Genomic DNA, 21323 nt, shown 5'->3' on the forward strand with positions numbered 1-21323 from the left:
AAGCAGAGGAAGTAGTAAGTGCAAAGGCCAGGAGGCAGGAAGAGCTTTATATGGTAAGGAATAGAAAGGAGGCCAGTGTGGCTATGGCTAGAGTAAGTCAGGGTGTGCAAGGAGGCAGGCAGGAACTAGATCATACAATACCTTGTATTCTAGGAACAGCTGAAAAAATCACTGGAGCAAAAGAGTGACATGAGTTTCAAGATGATAACTCTGGCATGGGAAGAACTAGAAGGAACTAAAGTGCATACTCATGCACAAGTGTTCTCAGAAGGAATAAATAAAATTGTTAACACTGCCTATCTCTGGATGATAACAACTCAATTAAGCTGATAAAGCTATGGACCTTCCAGAAAACTCCAGAAGACTACACCACACAAAATTCTGCCTATAGCATTCCAGATGTTTACAGACTCCAATGGCATCTCAGTTTAGCACCTTTAAATTAGCAGATCTCCCTAGGAAGAAAACTCTAAGGAAGATGTTCAGAGCCTAGGGAAAGGTTATGTATAAGAGGGAGTCATTTGAAACTCATCTTTAGTCTGCAGCCAACATTAGAGATGGAAAAATGCAGAAGGAAAAACAATGTGATGACAGAATAGCAGGGTAGTCAGTGGTGGCTAGAAGTTGTTTTTATGAACTAAAGAGAGAAAAAAGGAAGTAGCATAATTTGAGGGACTGAACTTACTTCAGTAAGGAGGTGGGAAGTTTGGACGTATGTCCAGTAGGAGAAATAAGAAAGTTAGAGGGATGCCAACCTTCTAATAAGCACGACTGTTAGAATATTTAAATCAAGGACAAATTGTCAAAGGAAAATTAGCATTAGGACCTAGAATTCCTATCCCACCAACTTTTCTTGCAATTCCCAGGCCTTGTTATGCAGACTAGAGAAATGATGGCTGGAGCACAGGAGAAGCTCTAGTGCCTGGAAGATCTGTTAGGAAAGAGGAAAGAGACTCACAGATGAAGAAAGGAATAGATCTAGGAAGGAAGGAACTCATTTGAGAAACTCTTTTCAGAAGGTATGGAGAAGCATTCAGAAGAACTGAGAAGCAAGAGAATGAAAGAGACAAATGACAGGGTTTAAAAAGAGGAGCCCCAGAACCCTTCTCTGTGAGATGCTGGGAGATATTTAACTTGATTTACTTACATTTGTTGCTGGACTTTGTTACTCCAAATACAACACTGCACAGAGTCCAAGCCACTGGGGAACCTCAGATATTTTTAGGTCACATTTATTCCTTCCTTCATTCAAAAATATTTACTGTATTGTTATGTTCCAGCTCTTGTGCTAAGCAACAGGGAGGCAAGTTTAATCCATATAGTACCTAGCCTCAAACTGCTCAAATTTTAGAGGGGCAGATATGCAAATAATGCTAAGTGCCATGGTATTATCTGGGGCACCAAGTGAATCACCAGTTTGGGGAGTCATACAGTGGAGGGGAAATGGCTGTAATGGGATGGTTTGGGATCCCTCCTCCTGAGTGACTGAAGGGCTGCTTACCTTCAGGCTGAGGTGTCCAGATAAGCACTTTAGAACTTGAGCCATGCTGGCTGTGGCCCTTTCCCGCTCATGGTCTTTGGCTGATTGTAACCAGGGGTCCATTTGCTGTGAAAAATAAAGGAAGCCTAAATGATTTACCAGGAAGATTTGGGATAACCCCTTTGTTCTGCTTTGAAGAAAATGTGGAGAGAGAAGGTCCACAGGTCATCACTATATCTGAAAATGTCTCCCTAAAATGATAAGCCAGTGGGGATTAGAAATGAAAGTGGTGGGAAGGCAAACAGATTTGGGATCAATGGCCTGGCTTCCAAAGAGGCTTATTTTCCAGACTTATTTTCTGTTCATCCCGCTTTCTTCAATTATTTACCCTATTCTCCTGTATGTTTCTAGTTTTCTGAAATGTGCTTTCAGAGGAAAGAACACCAATGTCACGTTATTAAAGAACTCTGAGGATGGAGAAATTGCATTGGTCTGCAACAGTCTGGGAAGAATTCCTGGAGAAGGTAACATTCACGACTAGGATCTTCATAAAGGTGCCATTTTGTGGCCCCATGTGGCCAAGAAAAAAAACTTCTCCTTTCTGGTAAAAGGAAGAGTTTGAATTAAGCTGCCAACACAGAAAAATACAAGGCACAACTGGACAAAGGATAGAAGCCCAATCTGGCTGGAGTGCTGATGTACAAACAGAAGAAGAATGAGAACTAACGTTAAGGTCAACTGTGGCAAAGATAAATGTCCATCTACACTTGGGCACAGATGATTAATAGTATTTTAAAGGGTTATTCCTTTCTGGGATATCTGTCTCTTAAAAGGGGACAAGAAGTAAGACGCTTGAAGCGCAGTGAATGCACTCTAGAGAAAAAATCTCTAATGACAGAATGGCATATGCTGGAAGGGGTACAGGTGGGGACAGGCAGTAATTAATGACCTTGAATTCTGCCTGGTGGGCACCTGCCTATTTACTCACTCATGAGGTGACCCTGTTCTCTGGCCACTGATTGAAACCCTTCTACGCTAGTAAGCAACAGGAATTTAAGGAACAATAACAGCAACCATTAAACCACTTACTGAAGGTCATTTATTCAATACTCACCATAATTACTATCTCAATTTGAAAGTGAGATAAGACTCTGAGAGATTACATTCTTTGCTTTATACCCCAGGAATGGCACAGAGTCAGAATTGGAAGCCAAGTCTAATTCAAAATTGATAGCTGATACTCTTAACTGCTGTACTCTTTTTTTTTTTTTAAAGATATATTTATTTATTTTAGAGAGAGAGAAGTGTGTCACTTCTCTCTGGGGGGAGAGAGAGAGGGAGAGAATCTCAAGCAGACTCCCCACGGAGTGCGGAGCCTGACACAGGGCTCAATCTCACGACCCCAAGATCATGACTTGAGCTGAAATCAGGAGTCAGACACTTAACCAACTGTGCCACCCATGCACCCCTATGCTAGCTCTTTAAACTTAATTCTTCCACATTTTTGAAAAATTTATCTCTTTGACAGAGAGAGACAGCAAGCGAGGGAACAGAAGCAGGAGGAGTGCGAGAGGGAGAAGCAGGCTTCCCGATGAGCAGAGAGCCCGATGCGGGGCTTAATCCCAGGACCCTGGTATCATGACCTGAGCTGAAGGCAGCCGCTTAATGACTGAGCCACCCAGGTGCCCACCTTCCACATTTTCTTCCACTTTCACGAGTTAATAGAAATAGCTTCCCTTTTTCTCTATCCTAATTTACCTTAAAAATGGTGTCAAGATTTTCCAGATGTGGGTCTTTGACTACCAAACTCTGGAGCATCTCAGAGAATGCTTGAAATGTCTGCCTGTAGAGACACTGAAAAGGCACAGGATCAGTGATGTCCCCAGCCCCCACCATCATGAAGTTCCCCAGTTCTATACAATTCTTTTTTTTTTTTTTGCTTCTCCACAGTTTATTTTTTCTTCTTTCCAAGTTTTTTTTTTTTTTTAAGATGTTATTTATTTATTTGAGAGAGAGTGAGAGAGAGCACGAGTGGAGTGAAGGATCAGAGGGAGAATCAGACTCCCTGCTAAGCAGGGAGCCCAACGTGGGGCTCAATCCTGGGCCTCTGGGATCACAGCCTGAGCCAAAGGGAGATGCTTAACCGACTGAGCCACCCAGGTACTCTTCTTCTTTCCAAGTTTTTGCTTAAATTCCTGTTAGTTAGGAGTACCTGTGTGGCTCAGATGGTTAAGTGTCTGCCTTTGGTTCAGGTCATGATCCTGGGGTCCTGGGATCGAGCCCCATATTGGGCTCTCTGCTCAACCTGTTTCTTCCACTGCCTGCTGGTCTGCTTACCTGTGCTCCCTCTCTCTCTGTGTCAAATAAATAAGTAAAATCTTTAAAACAAACAAAAATCAGATGTTTTAAAGAAAGTAAATTCCTGTTAACAGAGTGTAATATTAGTTTCAGGTATAGAATTTAGTGATTCATCACTTATACACAACACCTGGTGCTCTACAGTTCAGCATCTTTTTCTTGGTTTCCTCTCTCTCCCCACCATGTTCATTTGTTTTCTTTCTTAAATCCCACATAAGAGTGAAATCATATGGTATTTTTCTTTCTCTGCCTGGCTTATTTCACTTAGCATAATACTCTCTAGCTCTATCCACATCTTTGCAAATGGCAAGAGGTCTTTCTTTTTTATGGCTGGATAATATTCCATTGTGTGTATGTGTGTATAATATTCACACCACTTTATCCATTCATCAGTCAACAAACACTTGGGCTCCTTCCATAATTAGGCTACTGGTGACAATGCGGCTGTAAACATCAGGGTGCATGTATCCCTTTGCTTTAGTGTTTTTGTTTCTTTTGGGTAAGTTGCTGGATCATAGGGTAGTTCTATCTGGAACTTTTTGAGGAATGTCCACACTCTTTTCCTGAGTGGCTGCACCAGTTTGCATTCCCACCAATTACAATGTACACTTTTAATTAAAGCTCTTATCTTGCGACTTTACTCAAAAGCACAGAACCAGTGTGAAAGTACTGGTAGGCAGTTTGCGAGCTGAGGTGAAACAATATATTCATTTTCTTAAGATTTTATTTTTAAGTAATCTCTACATGGGACTTGAATTTCCAATCCAGAGATCAAGAGTCTCATGTGCCACCAACTGAGCCAGCCAGGTGCCCCACGATACGTTCATTTTAAATGGACATCTCAGCATTACTGGGAACACAGTTAATGATTCTAACTACATTTGCGAAGTTAGTTAGGGTCATCAAGATAGTTTTAAAATTTGACTTGTGACTCTTTCTGACATCTTTTTTTTTTTTTAAGATTTTATTTATTTATTTGACAGAGAGAGATCACAAGTAGGCAGAGAGGCAGGCAGAGAGAGAGGAGGAAGCAGGCTCCCTGCTGAGCAGAGAGCCCAATGCGGGACTCTATCCCAGGACCCGGAGATCATGACCCGAGCCGAAGGCAGTGGCTTAACCCACTGAGCCAGCCAGGCGCCCTCTTTCTGACATCTCGAAACAAAGGGGAATAAAGTCCCCTTTGGCAACTGCTTTACCAACCAGTTTATTAGCTGCAGAAGAAAATCAAGGCCTTTGCATTTCCTCTTCTCTGCCTGAAAGCTTCTCCTCTAGAGAGACCCATCTTCTCTTTTCAACTGTCACATCAGGAGGACTTTCCCTACCACCCTATATACAAAAGCCTCCCAACCACAGTACTCTTTGTCTCCTCTTTCCCTGTTCAATTTTTTTTTAAATTTTATTTATTTATTTGAGAGAGAGCATGAGCGAGGAGAAGGTCAGAGAGAGAAGCAGACTCCCCATGGAGCTGGGAGCCTGATGTGGGACTCGATCCCGGGACTCCAGGATCATGACCTGAGCCGAAGGCAGTCGTCCAACCAACTGAGCCACCCAGGCGTCCCATCCCTGTTCAATTTAAAAAAAAAATTTTTTTATTTGAGAGAGCCAGAGAAACAGAAAGCATGTGTGTAAGCAGGGGCAGCAGGGGATGGAGAGAATCTCCAGCAGACTGCATGAAGAGCAGGAGCCTGACACAGGGCTGGATCCCAGGTCCCTGAGATCATGATCTGAGCCGAAGTCAAGAGTCAGTTGCTTAACCAACTGAGCCAACTTTTAATATAGCATGTATTACCAGCTGATATACTTATCAGTGGTTTGTATGTCTACATTGGGATATAAGCTCCCCAGGAGAGAGAGGTTACCACTGTATTTCTGTTGCCTCTCATGATGTTTAGTATATGGTAACTCGGAGTATCTGCCAAGTATATGAACACTCTCACCTTATTTTAAAGCCAAAAGCCAGGAAAGAAGGAATGAAGGGGGGGAAAAAAAAGACAAAGAGAAGGTGCACCTGGTTGGCTCAGTTGGTTTAAGCATCTGATTCTTGATTTTGGCTCAGGACATCCCACCACAGGGATACGGGATGGAGTCCCATGTCGGGCTCAGAGACTGCTTGTCCCTCTTCTTCTGCCCCTCCCTTCCCTTGTGCACATGTGTACGTGCTCTTTCTCAAATAAATAAGTAAAAATCTTAAAAAAAAATAATAGAGAGGGCCACCTGGGTGGCGCAGTCAGTTAAGTGTCTGACTCTTGGTTTCAGCTCAGGTTGTGATCTCAGGGTGAGATCTATCGAGCCCCGCATCGGGCTCCATGCTCAGCACAGAGTCTGTGCTGTCTCCCTCTCTTTCTTAAATAAGTAAATAAATAAATAAATAAGAAAAGGAAAGAGAAGAAAGGAAAATAAAGAGGGGGAAAAGCTATTTAATTTAACTGCTTATTTTATTCACCAGACCTGGCTGAAATGACTTTTGGCTAGTTCCACAAAATTAAACGCACTCTCGAAGGGCCACGATCAGCTGACCCTGTGGGTGGCAAGTTAGTAAACCAAAGCAGGAGTTACCTCTGTGTTGTAGGACCCACTTGGCATGATTTCCTGCAGCTGGATAAGAGTCGTTACAGAGGGCAGAGTCATTATACTTTTCGTAATAAGACTGAACAAATCAGCTCGATCTTCAGAGCCAAATAGCAAGTGGACATCTTGGTAACTAAGAAAAGACAGTTTAGGAAAAGTAATCTGGGAAGACATTGATCTGACATTGGTAAGCAGGGGTTGAGGGAACCCAAGAGGAAAGGTGGACTAATCGGTGTGTCATTCTGATGGAAGAGACAAAGGGCGTGCTTCTTAGCCTGCTTAGACAAATCTCACAAAATGCTGGAGGAAGAGTTTCAGGGCTCAGAGCTTCCATCCTTCTTCCCTGTCCCTCCCCGCCTTCCCGAGAGGTTACTGGAATGATATTCTTCTAGGGTTTCCTGCAGCTTAACCACGGAGGAAAACCTGCTATAGTCTAACATGTAAACCATGATTTTCTGAAAGATGTTCTGCTGAATGTTTGTTAGTTTGGGGAATGGTGGATTGAACCAAGTAAAGAAAACTTTTTAACTATAGGATTTCTTAGGGCCTTTTAATAAGTTAAATAAATAGCAGGCAGCCCTTCCAAATTTCTTGGACTGTGGAACTCTACTGTCATGAAGCACTCAGGAGAGTAACTTTCCACTGAATATACCATGGACAAAACTGAACTCCAAAGAGGTTCCAGTAAGGTCTTTCAGATATGGAGGGCAGCATATATAAAATAAAATTTCTTACACAGGAAACATGGATGGGTGTCCATTTCCCTCTATAAATAGTTTGCCTAAGTTAAAGATATGGAGCATGTCAGTTGGTTCTGGTATTGGCCATGACCAAGAGAGCAGTACATGTGTGTGTGTGGGGAGGGGGCGTGTGGGTGTCACCTGAGGTCAGCGATGGTGACAAAGACCTCCTGGCGCACGGAGCTGAAGAGAGAATGCACAGGCTCCTCTTCTACCAGCATCTGCAATGAGAGGGCAAGGACTTTAAACTAGAGTGGAGAACGGGCCACGTCCTTGGGCCAGATGATCTCAGATGTAGATGGTCTGCAAGAACCATTGCAGGGACTTCATCAGGTCCTGCTCTTGGCTCTGCAGGAATAGCAGCAGGACAGTGGCCAGGCCAGGAATTTAGTCTCTGGAGCCAGAGCATCAGGTCCGGCATGGCCTATTACTAGCTGTTGGAGTGGAAGTTATTTAACCTCCCTGTACCTCAGTTTCCCCATTGTAAAATAAGGTAACCGTATACCATCACAAGGCAACTGGGAACACTAAGAAGTTAATTCATAATTCCTAGTAGTCCTTGAGAACTGTTAGCGTCTGTTACTCATTATTTTTACTACTTGTGATTGTTTCCAGTTTAGGCCTCCTAACTCCTCTTTCTACCAAGCAGCAATATGATAGGGCCCAATATTATTATGTACTTGTCCTAGAATTTCCAAATTCCAAACTGGCAGAGTTTGGAAAGCTGCCTTGCTTTCCAGAAAAATCTGCACAGTGACAAGAGAGGAAAAAAAAGGCTCTGGAGCTAGACAGTATCTGGGTTTGGGCACGGGCTCTGCCACTCCCTCCCTGTGTCACCTGGAATGTAGCATTTACTTTTCCTGGGCCCGAGTTTCCTGCTATGTGTGGAGGAAAAAAGAGAAATCTCAGGGAGTTGACAGAAAGAGCAAAAGCAAATGGTTGCAGTGGAAGCCTTCCTGGGCTGTCTACCCAGCCTCTCTGGAAAATGTCCCTGGGCCACAGAATGGGCACCTCACAGGCACGCTTCCGCTAAGTCATTCTGTCCCAATAACCACAGCTTATCTGGATAGGAGTAGAGTCTTTTTCTCAGCACTCTGGAATTGAGACCAAGAGCCTCGATCTCAGTCTGGTTGGCTACTAAAAAGAGAAAATTGAAAATTTGGGAGCCCTGTGCCCTGTGGAAAAGGTGACAGAGCCAATTTTGGGAAGAGAGGTGAGGGACGGACAGAAATGAAAGTATGCACAAAGGAGCAAAGATGAGAGATGGTGAGAAAGTTCTGAGTATGTGAAAATTCTTGTTTTTTGGTTTTTTTCTGGCTTCATTCTCTTCTTGGAGCATGTTGATCTTCCTGTTACAGGATTCTGGGAACACTCAGTTATCCTAAGACTCAATCTCCCCTTTAGTGTTTCAGTTGCCTCTAGTAGATTTCTCTAACCTGCCACCAAAAAGACCCACCAGGAACTTAGTGTCCGGGAGGCAGCTTTCAATAATTATTACTGTGTTCTCTTTCTTGCCCCTTCTTGACTCTTCTCCTATCTTTCTTTCTTTCTTTTATTTTTTTAAATTTTATTTATTTGATACAGAGAGAGATCGCAAGTAGGCAGAAAAGCAGGTAGAGAGAGAGGGGGAAGCAGGCTCCCTGCTGAGCGGAGAGCATGACGAGGGGCTCAATCCCAGAACCCTAAGATCATGACCTGAGCTGAAGGCAGAGGCTTTAACCCACTGAGCCACCTAGGTGCCCCTTTCTCACTTTCCAACTCTGGTCAGATCTTGCTGGTGGCCTGATGCTCTTTCTTGTTTCCCCAAGGAACTCACTTAATTTCATGGCTTCAGCCTCCCAGAGCTCTACTAACCTAAATCTAGCTATCTCACAGGTATCACCACTAAGAGCCTAGCTGCCTCTGGCAATTTGGTGTTAAAAAGTGAGTTCATTATCTTCCTCTTCCAAAGGACACACCTTCCGAGCCTAAGGCTGCTGTCAATGGTACTCTTTCCCAGGGCTCATGAAAGAGATGACTTATGATTTACATTTCTCCCTTTATTCATCTCCCGCATCCAATCAACCACGATGATGGCCACTACCTGCTCTGCACAGTTTCTGACTCTCCATCCCTACAGCCACACGCCTCACATGTGGATGAAGGCAGTGCCTCTTAGCTAAGCCACCAGGCCTGCAATTCCTTTTTTCAATCAGTTAGGTATGAAAGTCTTATTATTTATTCACAATTATGCTAACTTTAATGGGGAACTCAGAAACGAGAGGCTATTTTTTGTTTGTCAAGTATTTGTGTAGTAGGAACCTCTTGGGGTGACTATCCAGATCACAGCAATCATCTCTTCTCTGGGAATGGCCTCCAAGACACAGAGAGGGATACCCAGAAGTCATGCCCTTCCTATATGATGCTGCCCCCCAAACATGCCTGGTTGAGGAAGGAGGAGAGAACAGACCCAGTCTGGGCCAATCAGATTCTTTCTCCTAGCATCTGGAATTTTTGAATGACAGACACAGATAGGGAGCAGCTAAAGGTGTGAGTCATTCTGATAGGAGAGCAACCCTCTATCCCCTTTGAAACCCTAGGAGTTGTCCTGGAACATACTCTTCTGGAGGCTTGATTGATAAAAGTCTTAGATTCTAGGGGGATATCCCAGCCTCCTGTTTTCTTTCTTTCTTTCTTCCTTCCTTCCTTTCTTTCTCTCTCTCTCTTTCTTTCTTTTTCTTTTTTTTAACTTAAGTGAGCCAGAGTTGATTTTTATTGCTTTCTCCAAGAAGAATCTTAACCAAATGAGATATTTTGTCTCAAAGGCCTTAACAAAAACCAGATATTACTATCTCCATTTTCCAGGTGGAGCTAGTGGTTCAGAGAAGCTAAGTGATCTGCCTCAGATCACACAGGTTGTGCTTGACAGCGGAACTAGAAATTGTGTCTTCTAATTTGTAAAACAGCTCCCTTTCTTCTTCACCGTCGTGCTTCAGGGAGCTCAAAGTCTCACTGGCACAACTGGGCAGTCTTTTCATGTTAGTTCTGTCTACTGTGAAATGTTCATCCTCCAAAATCCTTCAGCATTTATTACCCATACCACTGAAGAGACTTCCTGAAAAGTCTTTCTCATCTACTGCCTGCCTCACGGCTCACGTGATCTGTTCAATGGTGTCTGTTCAATGGTGAGTGTAACTATATATACCAAACAACCTGGAAATAGTAGGATTTTGTGGAGGACCCCAGGTGCAGAATTAGGTTGGACCCCCAAGCACAAGCTTGATGCCATGAACATTCCAGGGTCGGAGGTCTTAGTGCTCACATCTGCTGTGGGGCACCAGGAGCATCTAAAAAGTACCTGCACTGACATTCTGTCTTGACATAGCTAGGTAGGAATCTGCCGATCAAAGCCCCTACACTCTGGTCCCTTCTGTCTACCCTATCTAGCACATCCTTTGAGGCTTAGATCAGGAGATCTATCTGGATTAATTTCATGCCAATCTTGTCATCTTTCCTTCATATCCTAGTTGCCACTGCATTTCTTCTTTTTGATTAAAGTTCTCAACAGAATTTTTACAGCTTTTCTGACTTTGAGGTAATAGACACACAACAAACTGTACATATTTAAAAAGTGTATAGTTTGAGGTTTTTGACTTACGTATACATTTGCAAAACACCATCATCACAATCAAGATAATGAACATATGGATTGCTCCCAAAAGTTTGTTTGTACAAACTTTGTAATTTCACATTCCTGTTCCTCCCCATTCTATTCCTATTTTCAGGTAACCACTGATCTGATGTCACTTTACATAAGTTGGCACTTTTGAGAATTTTCTCCGAATAGAATCATATGACCTGTATCTTCTTCATCTGGCTTCTTTCACACAGCATGATCATTTTGAGATTCATTCAAGTTTTAGCATGTATCAATAGCTCATTTCTTTCTTTCTTTTTTTTTTTTTTTTTTAAGATTTTATTTGTTTATTTGACAGAGATCACAAATAGGCAGAGAAGCACGCAGAGAGGGGGGGGGGAGCAGGCTCCTCGCCAAGCAGAGAACCCAATGCGGGGCTCGATCCCAGGACCCTGGGATCATTACCTGAGCTGAAAGCAAGAGGCTTTAACCCAATGAGCCACCCAGGTGCCCACATATGTTTATTTTTAATTTAATACTCTCAATAGCTCTGTGAATGATACAGCTATTCTTACTTTGTAGATGAGGAAGCTGAGGCACTGAGAAGTTGCACAGATTCCCAAAGTCACACAGTGGGAAAGAGACACAGCTGGCAACCTGAACCTGGGCATTGGATTATAGAGTTTGCCTCATGACTACGGCTTCATTAACAAGAATGCAGTATAGTCCTGACTGAGAATTTACATGCTGTTTCCCTCCTTTCTACTCATCTTTTAGTTGGTTTTCAAGCGTAATTATATTTGTGGAGTATGCCTATTTCTCCTCCATACACAGATACTGGTACAAGAAGAGGTCAAGGAAATTGATAATATACATGAAGCCACTAAAACATCTGTTAGTCATGTCATGAATTTGTGTGGCCCTAATAATTTGTGATAAGGTCAAAATACTTACATTTATGATACGCACAATGTCTGCTATGTGGTTGTGAATGAATGATTCTGTGGTTTCATCGTAAGGTAAAGTTCGGCTGAGAGAAGACAAAGATTGTAGGAATGCCAGCTTCTCAAGTTCACTCTGAATTTGTGGAAAAATGATAAAGGCACAATTACATATTACAATCTCATTTGATAGTTTTAGAGGGTTTTTGAGAAGTTTCTTGTGATGTTCTAAACATCTGACATCTCATTCAAACTAGTCTCAGGTCTTTTATCTGTCTATTTATTTATTTATTTTAAAAAAGATTTTAGTTGGGGCGCCTGGGTGGCTCAGTGGGTTGAGCCGCTGCCTTCGGCTCAGGTCATGATCTCAGGGTCCTGGGATCGAGTCCCACATCGGGCTCTTTGCTCAGCGGGAAGCCTGCTTCCTCCTCTCTCTCTCTCTGCCTGCCTTTCTGCCTACTTGTGATCTCTCTCTGTCAAATAAATAAATAAAATCTTTAAAAAAAAAAAAAAAGATTTTAGTTATTTGGGAGAGAGAGAACGAAGGGGGAGAGGGTCAGACGGAGAAGCAGACTCTCCTCTGAGCAGGGAGCCCGATGTGGGATGGGATCATGTGACTTCAGGCCATTACCTGAGCTGAAGCAGTCATTTAACTGACTGAGCCACGCAGGCTCCCTCAGGTCTTTTATTATAAGGAATGAATAAATTACAGAGGAATGGAACTCCTTGTCCACTTGCCCTGCCTGGGTTTGGGACTTCATTTTTCCTCTCAGCTAGATGAAATCCTGGATTGCTAACTGCTCCATGATGGCTCTCCCCACCTTTAGTCTTTGCTTCCCCATCTACCCATCCTATCTATATACTGCTGTCTGATTAAAGTTCCTAACAGTGACTCTGACTGTTACTTCTAGATCTCTTGATGTCATTAAATATTATTTTGAGTCTTTAAGGTTCCCTATTAAAATGCAAGTTTTTAGGGGCGCTTCGGTGGCTCAGTGGGTTAAAGCCTCTGCCTTTGGCTCAGGTCATGATCTCAGGGATCTGGGATCGAGCCCCCGATTGTGCTTCTCTGTTCAATGGGGAGCCTGCTTCTCCCTCTCTCTCTGCCTGCCTCTCTGCCTACTTGTGATCTCTGTCAAATAAATAAAATCTTTAAAAAAAAATGCAAGTTCTGGGGCGCCTGGGTGGCTCAGTGGGTTAAGCCGCTGCCTTCGGCTCAGGTCATGATCTCAGGTCCTGGGATCGAGTCCCGCATCGGGCTCTCTGCTCACCAGGGAGCCTGCTTCCTCCTCTCTCTCTCTGCCTGCCTCTCTGCCTACTCGTGATCTCTCTCTGTCAAATAAAAAAAAAAAAAAATGCAAGTTCTTATTTCAAAAGTAAAATCTTTTGCATTATTCTTTTTCTGATTATAAAAGCAGTATCTATCACATAAACTTGGAAAAAAATAAAGTATGAAGACAATAAAAGATGTCAATAATTCCACAATCTTGGGAAAATTTGTCATCTTTCCCTCCCAGCCTATGGATAGTATAACCTGGTATTAGCTCTCTGAACAGCAAGTAGTGTTATATACAGCCAGAATCTGACTTCATAGTTTAATTCTTTCTCATCTACCTTATGTAACAATCAACATTGAGTTTTCCTGCTCCAGTTTTGACGCCCTCCAATGTATTCCCCTAGCTGTCACCACATTCATCTTCATTATGTAAAAACTTGATCAGGTAACTCCCTACCAAAATATCTTTCAATAGCATCCATGGAGGTCAAGGCCTTCCCAATGTGACCCCAGCTAACCTCTTCAAATTCATCCCCTCCTTGCCTGCAGCATTCTGAACTTTAGACAGACTAACTTTTATGCTGCCCTTTCTTGGTTCTGGGCCTTTGCACCTACTGAATTCTCTATACCTACTTTGCTTACTGACTAAAATCTATATATCCTTTAAGACTAGAAAAATCCATTTTCTCCTGAACCAACATTGGGTGCCCTTCCCAGGAGTATCCATAAAGCACATAGTATATATTGCTATCATGGTCTTTCTGATACTCTGACAAAATCACCTTCTTTTCATCTATTTTCCCGCCTGGTTGTGGATTCAGATCAAAGCAGGGAATGGATTTTCTCTTTTTTTCAATTAACTGCAGCAATCCCTGCCCTTTATTAATTACAAAGAAATGTTTTATAAAGTCCTGCTGACATGAAGTGTAAAGAAATGTTTGAGTCAAAAGGGAAGACCAACATTCTGGCTTTAAGTGTTTTTCCCAAAAGTTTTTATTAGCATTACACACAGAGAAAATGTACAGTTTGACAAATTTTCCCAAACTAGAATCCTCTGTGTATATATATTCAAAGGAAATGAAATCCGGATCTGAAAGAGGTAATGTGCACTCCCATGTTCACCACAACGTTGTTCACAAGAGCCAAGATATGGAAACAACCCAAGTGTCTGTTAACAAAGGACAGACAGACATACCAGGCTTTTGTGAGTTCATCAAACATGTTCTGCTCCTTTCTGCCTCAAGGCTGTTAAACACAGACAATGCCCTATTTCTGGAATACTTCCTCCAATTCTACCTTCTCTTAGTTCTTCCTATTCATTCCTCAGATCTGACCTCAAGGGTTCCTTTCTCAGAAATGCCTTCCCTTACTCCCAGGGTAAGATAAAATTTTTTCTTATGTGTTCTTGCAGAATAAATGAATGAATGAATGTTTTACTAAACAACAGAATACTGTATTATACAGGGTAATATAGATCCAAATTAAGTAGGGTAATATAGATCCAAAGCTATTCACCTAGAAAACCTTTTTCCTCCCACCATGTCTAATTGTTTATTTTTCTATAATTACATGCATTTGTATGTACAGAAGAAAAATCTGAAAATATATATACTAAAATGTTAACAGTTATCTCAGGAGAGTGGCTTAGGGAAGATTCATTTTTCTTCTTCTTTTCTTTCTTTTAATAGGCATTTTTGTAAACAGATGCATAAATATAAATACAGCTTTTAAATGTATATAAATGTTTAATATAAAAATAAACAAAAACATAGTTTTTGTAAACAGATGCATAAATATAAATACAGTTTATAAATGTATATAAATGTTTAATATAAAAATAAATATAAACATAAATTCTATAGTCTATAATATCAATTATCTGTATGATAAAGAAATCATAAATGTTTAAAATAGTTGTGAAAATGGAGGAATAAGTTGGATGACTCAGTATGATTGCTTGTGCATACCTGTAGCTCACCATCAAAAACCTCCTGGATAGATCGGATTAGCCTCTCAACAACGGCCTCACTGAGGGCGCCCTTTTGGGTCAGGTGCCTGAAGCTATCTGTGAGTGAATCCCGAGACAGTCCAGCAATGTCAGAGATGTCGGAGTCTAATACCGAAAGAAACACAGCAGATGACATATCTGAACCACGCAGAGTTCTACAGTCATAATGGGGAGATCCACCGGATGTCAGGATAGTCATGCCCTGGTCTCACCCTTAGTATCAGCTCCACAACCCTGACGAAGTCCCTTCCACTCTCCAAGTCTAGTCTTCCCAATTACAAATTCAGTGTTGTCTAAGGCCCTCCTAAGCTACAAAAACCTTCAAGACTGAGCTATAGCACAGTGGTTAAGAGCATTTACTTTTTATCTCAGTCTGAGATTAATTTGAATCCTGGCTCTACCCCTTATTAATTCTATGACCTTTATCAAGTTAGTTTGCCTCTTGGAACCTTAGTTTCTTTACCTGTAAAACAGGGTTATCGTGAGGACTAAGTGAGGTACTGAATACAAAGACTTATCTCAGTATATGGTCCACAGTAAGTACTTAAATGGTAGATACTATTATTGAATTCAAACATCTATGACTCTGTGGTGACAAGAACTTCAAATACAGTAGCATCCCCTTGATGATCTCTTCCCCCTGGACCAGGCTGCAGTAAGTGCTTCAGGAATCCTCCTTCCAGACCTGGGATAGACTCTGATAAAAGGCACAGGCTCCAGAGTTTGTCTGCCTAGGCTTGGATCTGTGCTCTGCTATTTTCTAGCATTCTGACCATGTGTGATCTTACTTTTTCTGGGTCTATTTCTTCATTTCCTAGATGGGGATGATAACAGAACCTACCTCATTTAGTTGACACAGAGCTAGCACGAAGGAAGTGTTGGCAAATATTATTCCTCTGCTGAGCAACAAAGATTAGGATGGTATCATTTCCCTCTTCATATAGCTTTACAACCTTACCTCCTGTTTTCCAAAACCAAGCTCTTTATTCCTGTTGGGGAAACAGTCTTACTATTTCCCTTTTAACACACCCATCATCAGGAATTCTACCCCTCCACTTCTGCACACTTTTTGGTCTCCTGAATTATAGCCTCTTTCCAAATTCCTGCCACCCACTGTCACATTCTTCTCATGCACTAGAAACCTATCTCATTTAGCTCTCATGCTTCTCCCTACACGTTTCTCCTTCTTCTTCCCCACCTTCTCTACCTCCTACCTCCTTTGCCTAGCTAACTCCTACTCATCCTTCAGGGATCTGCTCCAGGATGCCTTTCTTGAATCACCTCTTAGCCCATTTTGACAAATATCCTCCTAGCTGCTAAAAAGCTTCTTTATATTTGCTCCCTACTCCCCCACTCCCAAGCACCCATATTAAACTTGGTTCCAATCATCTATCCACAAGTACGCTGTGTCTGTTCTGTTTCTTACTAAATCTCTAGTAGCTAGATCCATGTTTATGGCATAGTAGGACTTCAATAAATGTTTGTTGAATGAATGTAGACATGGGAAATATAGATCCTCAAATAGTCTTTCCTGTCTCATGTACATGCTATTAATCCACCTGGGATGTTCATTCCTCTGCTTCTCACATGGGTTTCTCTTTCACATCCTTGAGGCCTCCTTTAGGTTTAAACAGTGCTGTCTTAGATAGGCGTTCTCTGACATCCGTGGCTTAAAATAGGTTCTCATCCCCCTTATTTTTTGTCTCAGGCCCTATAATTCTTTCATAGTATTAACTACAATTTGTAATTATTTTATTTAATATCTGTTTACTTACTACTCCTTTTCAGCAAATTCTGTGAGTGCAGGGACCATGTCGGTCTTGTTCATTGCTGTATATTCAACAACTGATACTCAGTAAATGCTTGCAGAATAAATGAAAAGATAGATATTCTGTAGCCCAATCAAGGGTCCATCCATAACCACCTTTCCCTTCTTAGAATCCTTCTAGCACTTAGACTCTGTGCAAGTCTGCAGGATTATCTATCTCAGTTTCTTATTATGTCTAGACTAATATATTTTATCTCATTGTGCCACCCATATTCCAAGGTCTTAAATTCAGGGACCAAATTCATTGTCAAAGTCTAGTTGAAGGCTCTTATCCAGCAACTTGACTCCAACAGAGAATCCCCATTTTCCACCTCCCCTCCTGCCTTTAAAAAAAAAAAAACAAAAAAAACCCCAAACATTCCCCCCTCTTACCTGTAAGTTCAAGGCTACTTGGATCTTTTCTAATATCCTCTAAGTTGCTCAGCTGCAAATCCACACTTCCTGAATCATTGTCAGAAGCACAAGGGATCACTACTTCTTCCTGACTACAGGTCCTAGGAATGAATAGGGGATTAGAAATATTTGTATTTATTTATTTATTTTAGAATCAGTAAATTAACATATAGTGTTATTAATTTCAGAGATTCATCAATTGCATATAACACCCAGTGCTCATTGCATCAAGTGCCCTCCTTAATGCCCATCAACCAATTACCTCAACCCCACACCCACCTCCCCTCCACCGAACCTCAGTTTGTTTCCTAGAGTTAAGAGTGTCTTATGATTTGTCAAGAAATATTAGTATTTCAGGGCTGCTTCTGTCTCATCACTTGAGGCAATGCTTAAATGTCACCTTCTCAGAGAAGCATTTATTGATCACCAGTCTAAGTTAGGCAGGCTCTTCCCAATCCCCTCCCACAGTATTTAACCATTACCTATAATTATCAAGTTCATTTGGGTTTGCTCATGGTCTCCCATCAGCAGCTCCATGAAGGGAGAAACCTGTCTACACGGTCCTGGCTGAAATGCCAGCACCTAGCATATTGTTGGCCTCATGGGGCATGAATGGATAGGTAAGAAATACTAGGCTGCTATTAAAAAAAAAAAAAAAAAAACTCAGATAGAACACCCCTGTCTCCAATTCCTGTTACCCTTTCATACTTTTTCTTGCTTCTGTAGGATACAATACCTTCTAATATGTTAATCTCCTATTTATGATATTGTTCACCATCTGTCTCCTCCAGCTAAAGTGTATGCTCCATGAAGGCAAAGATCAGTGGCTGCTTTGTTAATGGATGTATTCGAAGAGACTAGAATGCCTGGCGCATGGTAATGCTCAACGAATACTGGCTGAGTGAGGGAATAGATCTCTATTTGCTAAATGCTTAGCATCTATTAATGGATGAAAAAGCAAGTTGTCAAGCAATGTATGTTAACTCTGTGCACCTATAGACACACAGACACATCCAAATGTTGGGATACGTGAAGAAAAACTTCAGGTATTCAAACCAAACGTCTGTAGAGTGGAATTGAGAGAAAATTTAGTTTTTAAACTTTTTTTTTTTTAAAGATTTTATTTATTTATTTGGCAGAGAGAGATCACAAGCAGGCAGAGAGGCAGGCAGAGAGAGAGAGAAGGAAGCAGGCTCCCGGCTTAGCAGAGAGCCCAATGCGGGGCTCGATCCCAGGACCCCGCGATCATGACCCGAGCTGAAGGCAGCGGCTCAACCCACTGAGCCACCCAGGCGCCCCAGTTTTTAAACTTTTTTAAAAAAGATTTTATTTATTTGACAGACAGAGATCACAAGTAGGCAGAGAGGCAGGCAGAGAGAGAGGAGGAAGCACGCTCCCCGCGGAGCAGAGAGCCCAATGTGGGGCTCAATCCCAGATCCCTGGGATCATGACCTGAGCCGAAGGCAGAGGCTTTAACCCACTGAGCCACCCAGGCACCCCAAACTTTTTAAACTTTTGCCTGAAAAAAAAATTTTTTTTTTGGCATGAATAGCAAATATTGACAAAGTTGTGGAGCAGAGAACTCTTACAAATCACAGTTGTAGTGTAAATTGGTACAGCCATTTGGGAAATAATTTGGCATTATCTAGTAAAGTTGCAAAGATGCCTCTACCATGACTCACTATTTTACTCCCAGGAATGTATTTTCAGTGAAATTCTTACCCGTGTGCATTAGAAATATATGCAAGAATCTTCACAGCGGTAGTCATCATAGCAAAAACCTAGAGACACCCAATGGCCTACCAACAGGAGAATAAATTGTAGTAATTCATCCAATAAAGTACCATACAGTAGGGAAAATGAATGAGTTCTAGCTATGCACAGCAAAGCAGATAAATCTTAACAACGTTGAGAGAAAAAAGAAAGTCACAGAAAAAATGTGTAGCAAACTCCATTTATATAAAGTTAAGAAATATGCAAAAGCAAAAAACATGGAGTTATAAACATACACAGTAAAACTATGAAGAAAAGCAAGGAAACAATATAACCAATAACCTGCAAGATGGGGGATCTCTGAGCAGGGAGAAAGAGGATGGAATGCATAAGACTAGAAAGAGGACCTAAAAGTTATGGTTATGTTCTTTTTCTTTTTTTTTTTTTTTAAGTAGGCTCCACTCCCAGTGTGCAGTGTGGAGCCCAACGTGGGGCTTGAACTCACAACCGTGAGAGCAAGACCTGAGCTGAAATCAAGTCGGATGCTTAACTGACAGAGCCACCCAGGCGACCCTATCTTTTCTTTAATAGGATGGCAAGTACACAATTTCACTGGATCATTCTTTTTTCTTTATATATGTTTATAAATATTGTTTTTTCATTTAGTTAATAGTAAATAAAATAATTTTGGGAAAAAACAAACCAATAAAGTTTGAGCTTCTTCCTGTGTACTTATATTTCTTTAATAATTAAAAGAACTAGTTAATTAAAAACAAACAAACCGGGGCACCTGGGTGGCTTAGTCGGTTAAGCGTCTATCTTCTGCTCATATCATGATCCTAGGGGCCTAGGATGCTGCTTGCGTCATTGGGCCAGGGGCTTGCGTCATTGGGCCAGGGGCTTGCGTCAGCTGCCTGTTCATCAGGGAGTCTGCTTCTCTCTCTGCCCTTCTCCCTGCTCATTCTTATGTTCCCTCTCCCTTTCAAATAAATAAAGAAAATCAACAACAAACAAAAAAACCAAACCAACCAACCAAACAAACAAACCCTTTAAGAGTAGAATGGCTGGGTCATGCAGTAGGTCATATAACTGGCTATTTAAAAAACTAAAAATCTGTTTTCCAATATGATTGCACCATTTTCCATGTCCACCAGCAATATATGCGAGTTCCAGTTGTTCCACATCCTCGCCAGTGTTTGGTATTATTGGTCCTTTTTTTTTTTTTTTTTTAAAGAGTTTATTTATTTATTTGACAGAGAGAGATCACAAGTAGGCAGAGAGATAGAGAGAGGAGGAAGCAGGCTCCCTGCTGAGCAGAGAGCCCAATACGGGACTCGATCCCAGGACCCTGAGATCATGACCTGAGCCGAAGGCAGAGGCTTAACCCACTGAGCCACCCAGGCGCCCCTTATTGGTCCTTTTTATATTAACTATTTCAGTGGATGTATAGCAATGTCTCCTGGGGACTTAATATACAATGCAATCAATATGTAATGATGTTGATTATCTTGATGAAGTGCGTATTCAAGTCGTTTTTTTTTTTTTGTATTCAAGTCTTTTGCCTGTGTTTTTTACTGGGTTACTTGCAGTGGTATGCTGGTAAATGTTTAAAGCAGACTTTCTAAGCACAGTTTTTAAGTGAATGCTGGTTGATATTTTCATTTACATTAATGAGTAAGATGTAACCAAAACTTCAGAAGTGACTTCTTTGAGTTGGATAATAGTTTTCAAACACTAGAATGATATTTCCTTAAGTTTTGGGGCTATTTACAATGTAAAGCCTATAGACATGACACACTTCTAAATTTAATCTTTATTAACATTTTCCCATCATTAACTTTAGACATAACAAAGCAAAAAATCAAGCCCTGGTATGTAGCATCTGCTAATTCTATGGTGTAAATATTCCCATTGTGGCCAAAATCAAGCTACTGATGTTACTTTGGAAAAAGATGTGCAGTAGCACAACACCATATATTTCCACCATATAGATGCAATAGATATGAGCAACCACAAAAGCATACAAGATGGTAAAGTGATAATGAAATGAACTGGTTTTCAATAGACTTTATTTTGTTCTGTGTGAAATTTAATTTTTTTAAAAAAGATTTACTTGTTTATTTGACAGACAGAAATCACAAGGAGGCAGAGAGGCAGGCAGAAAGAGAGGAGGAAGCAGGCTCCCCCCGCCCAGCAGAGAGCCCGATGTGGGGCTCGATACCAGGACCCTGGGATCATGACCCGAGCCAAAGGCAGAGGCTTTAACCTACTGAGCCACCCAGGCACCCCCAATTTAATTTTTTTTTTTTTTTTTAAAGATTTTATTTATTTATTTATTTGACAGAGAGAGAGATCACAAGTAGGCGGAGAGTCAGGCAGAGAGAGAGAGAGAGAAGCAGGCT

The 21323-nt window shown here is 41.5% G+C and overlaps 1 protein-coding gene across 1 annotated transcript in view; it reads right to left on the reverse strand.

Moving 5' to 3' along the window:
- MROH8 (maestro heat like repeat family member 8) overlaps window positions 1–21323 on the reverse strand; it is a 60620-nt gene that overhangs the window by 34752 nt on the left and 4545 nt on the right. Inside the window, exons 2-8 of the mRNA XM_059406971.1 lie at window positions 17188–17309; window positions 14947–15092; window positions 11717–11839; window positions 7288–7367; window positions 6395–6539; window positions 3239–3334; window positions 1502–1606 (exon numbers count right to left, since the gene is read on the reverse strand). Coding sequence (XP_059262954.1) covers window positions 1502–1606; window positions 3239–3334; window positions 6395–6539; window positions 7288–7367; window positions 11717–11839; window positions 14947–15092; window positions 17188–17309 — 817 coding nt within the window. The remainder of the gene's footprint in view (window positions 1–1501; window positions 1607–3238; window positions 3335–6394; window positions 6540–7287; window positions 7368–11716; window positions 11840–14946; window positions 15093–17187; window positions 17310–21323) is intronic.

This window comes from Mustela nigripes, chromosome 7, assembly GCF_022355385.1.
Source record: "Mustela nigripes isolate SB6536 chromosome 7, MUSNIG.SB6536, whole genome shotgun sequence".
In the NCBI taxonomy this organism is placed as follows: Eukaryota; Metazoa; Chordata; class Mammalia; order Carnivora; family Mustelidae; genus Mustela; species Mustela nigripes.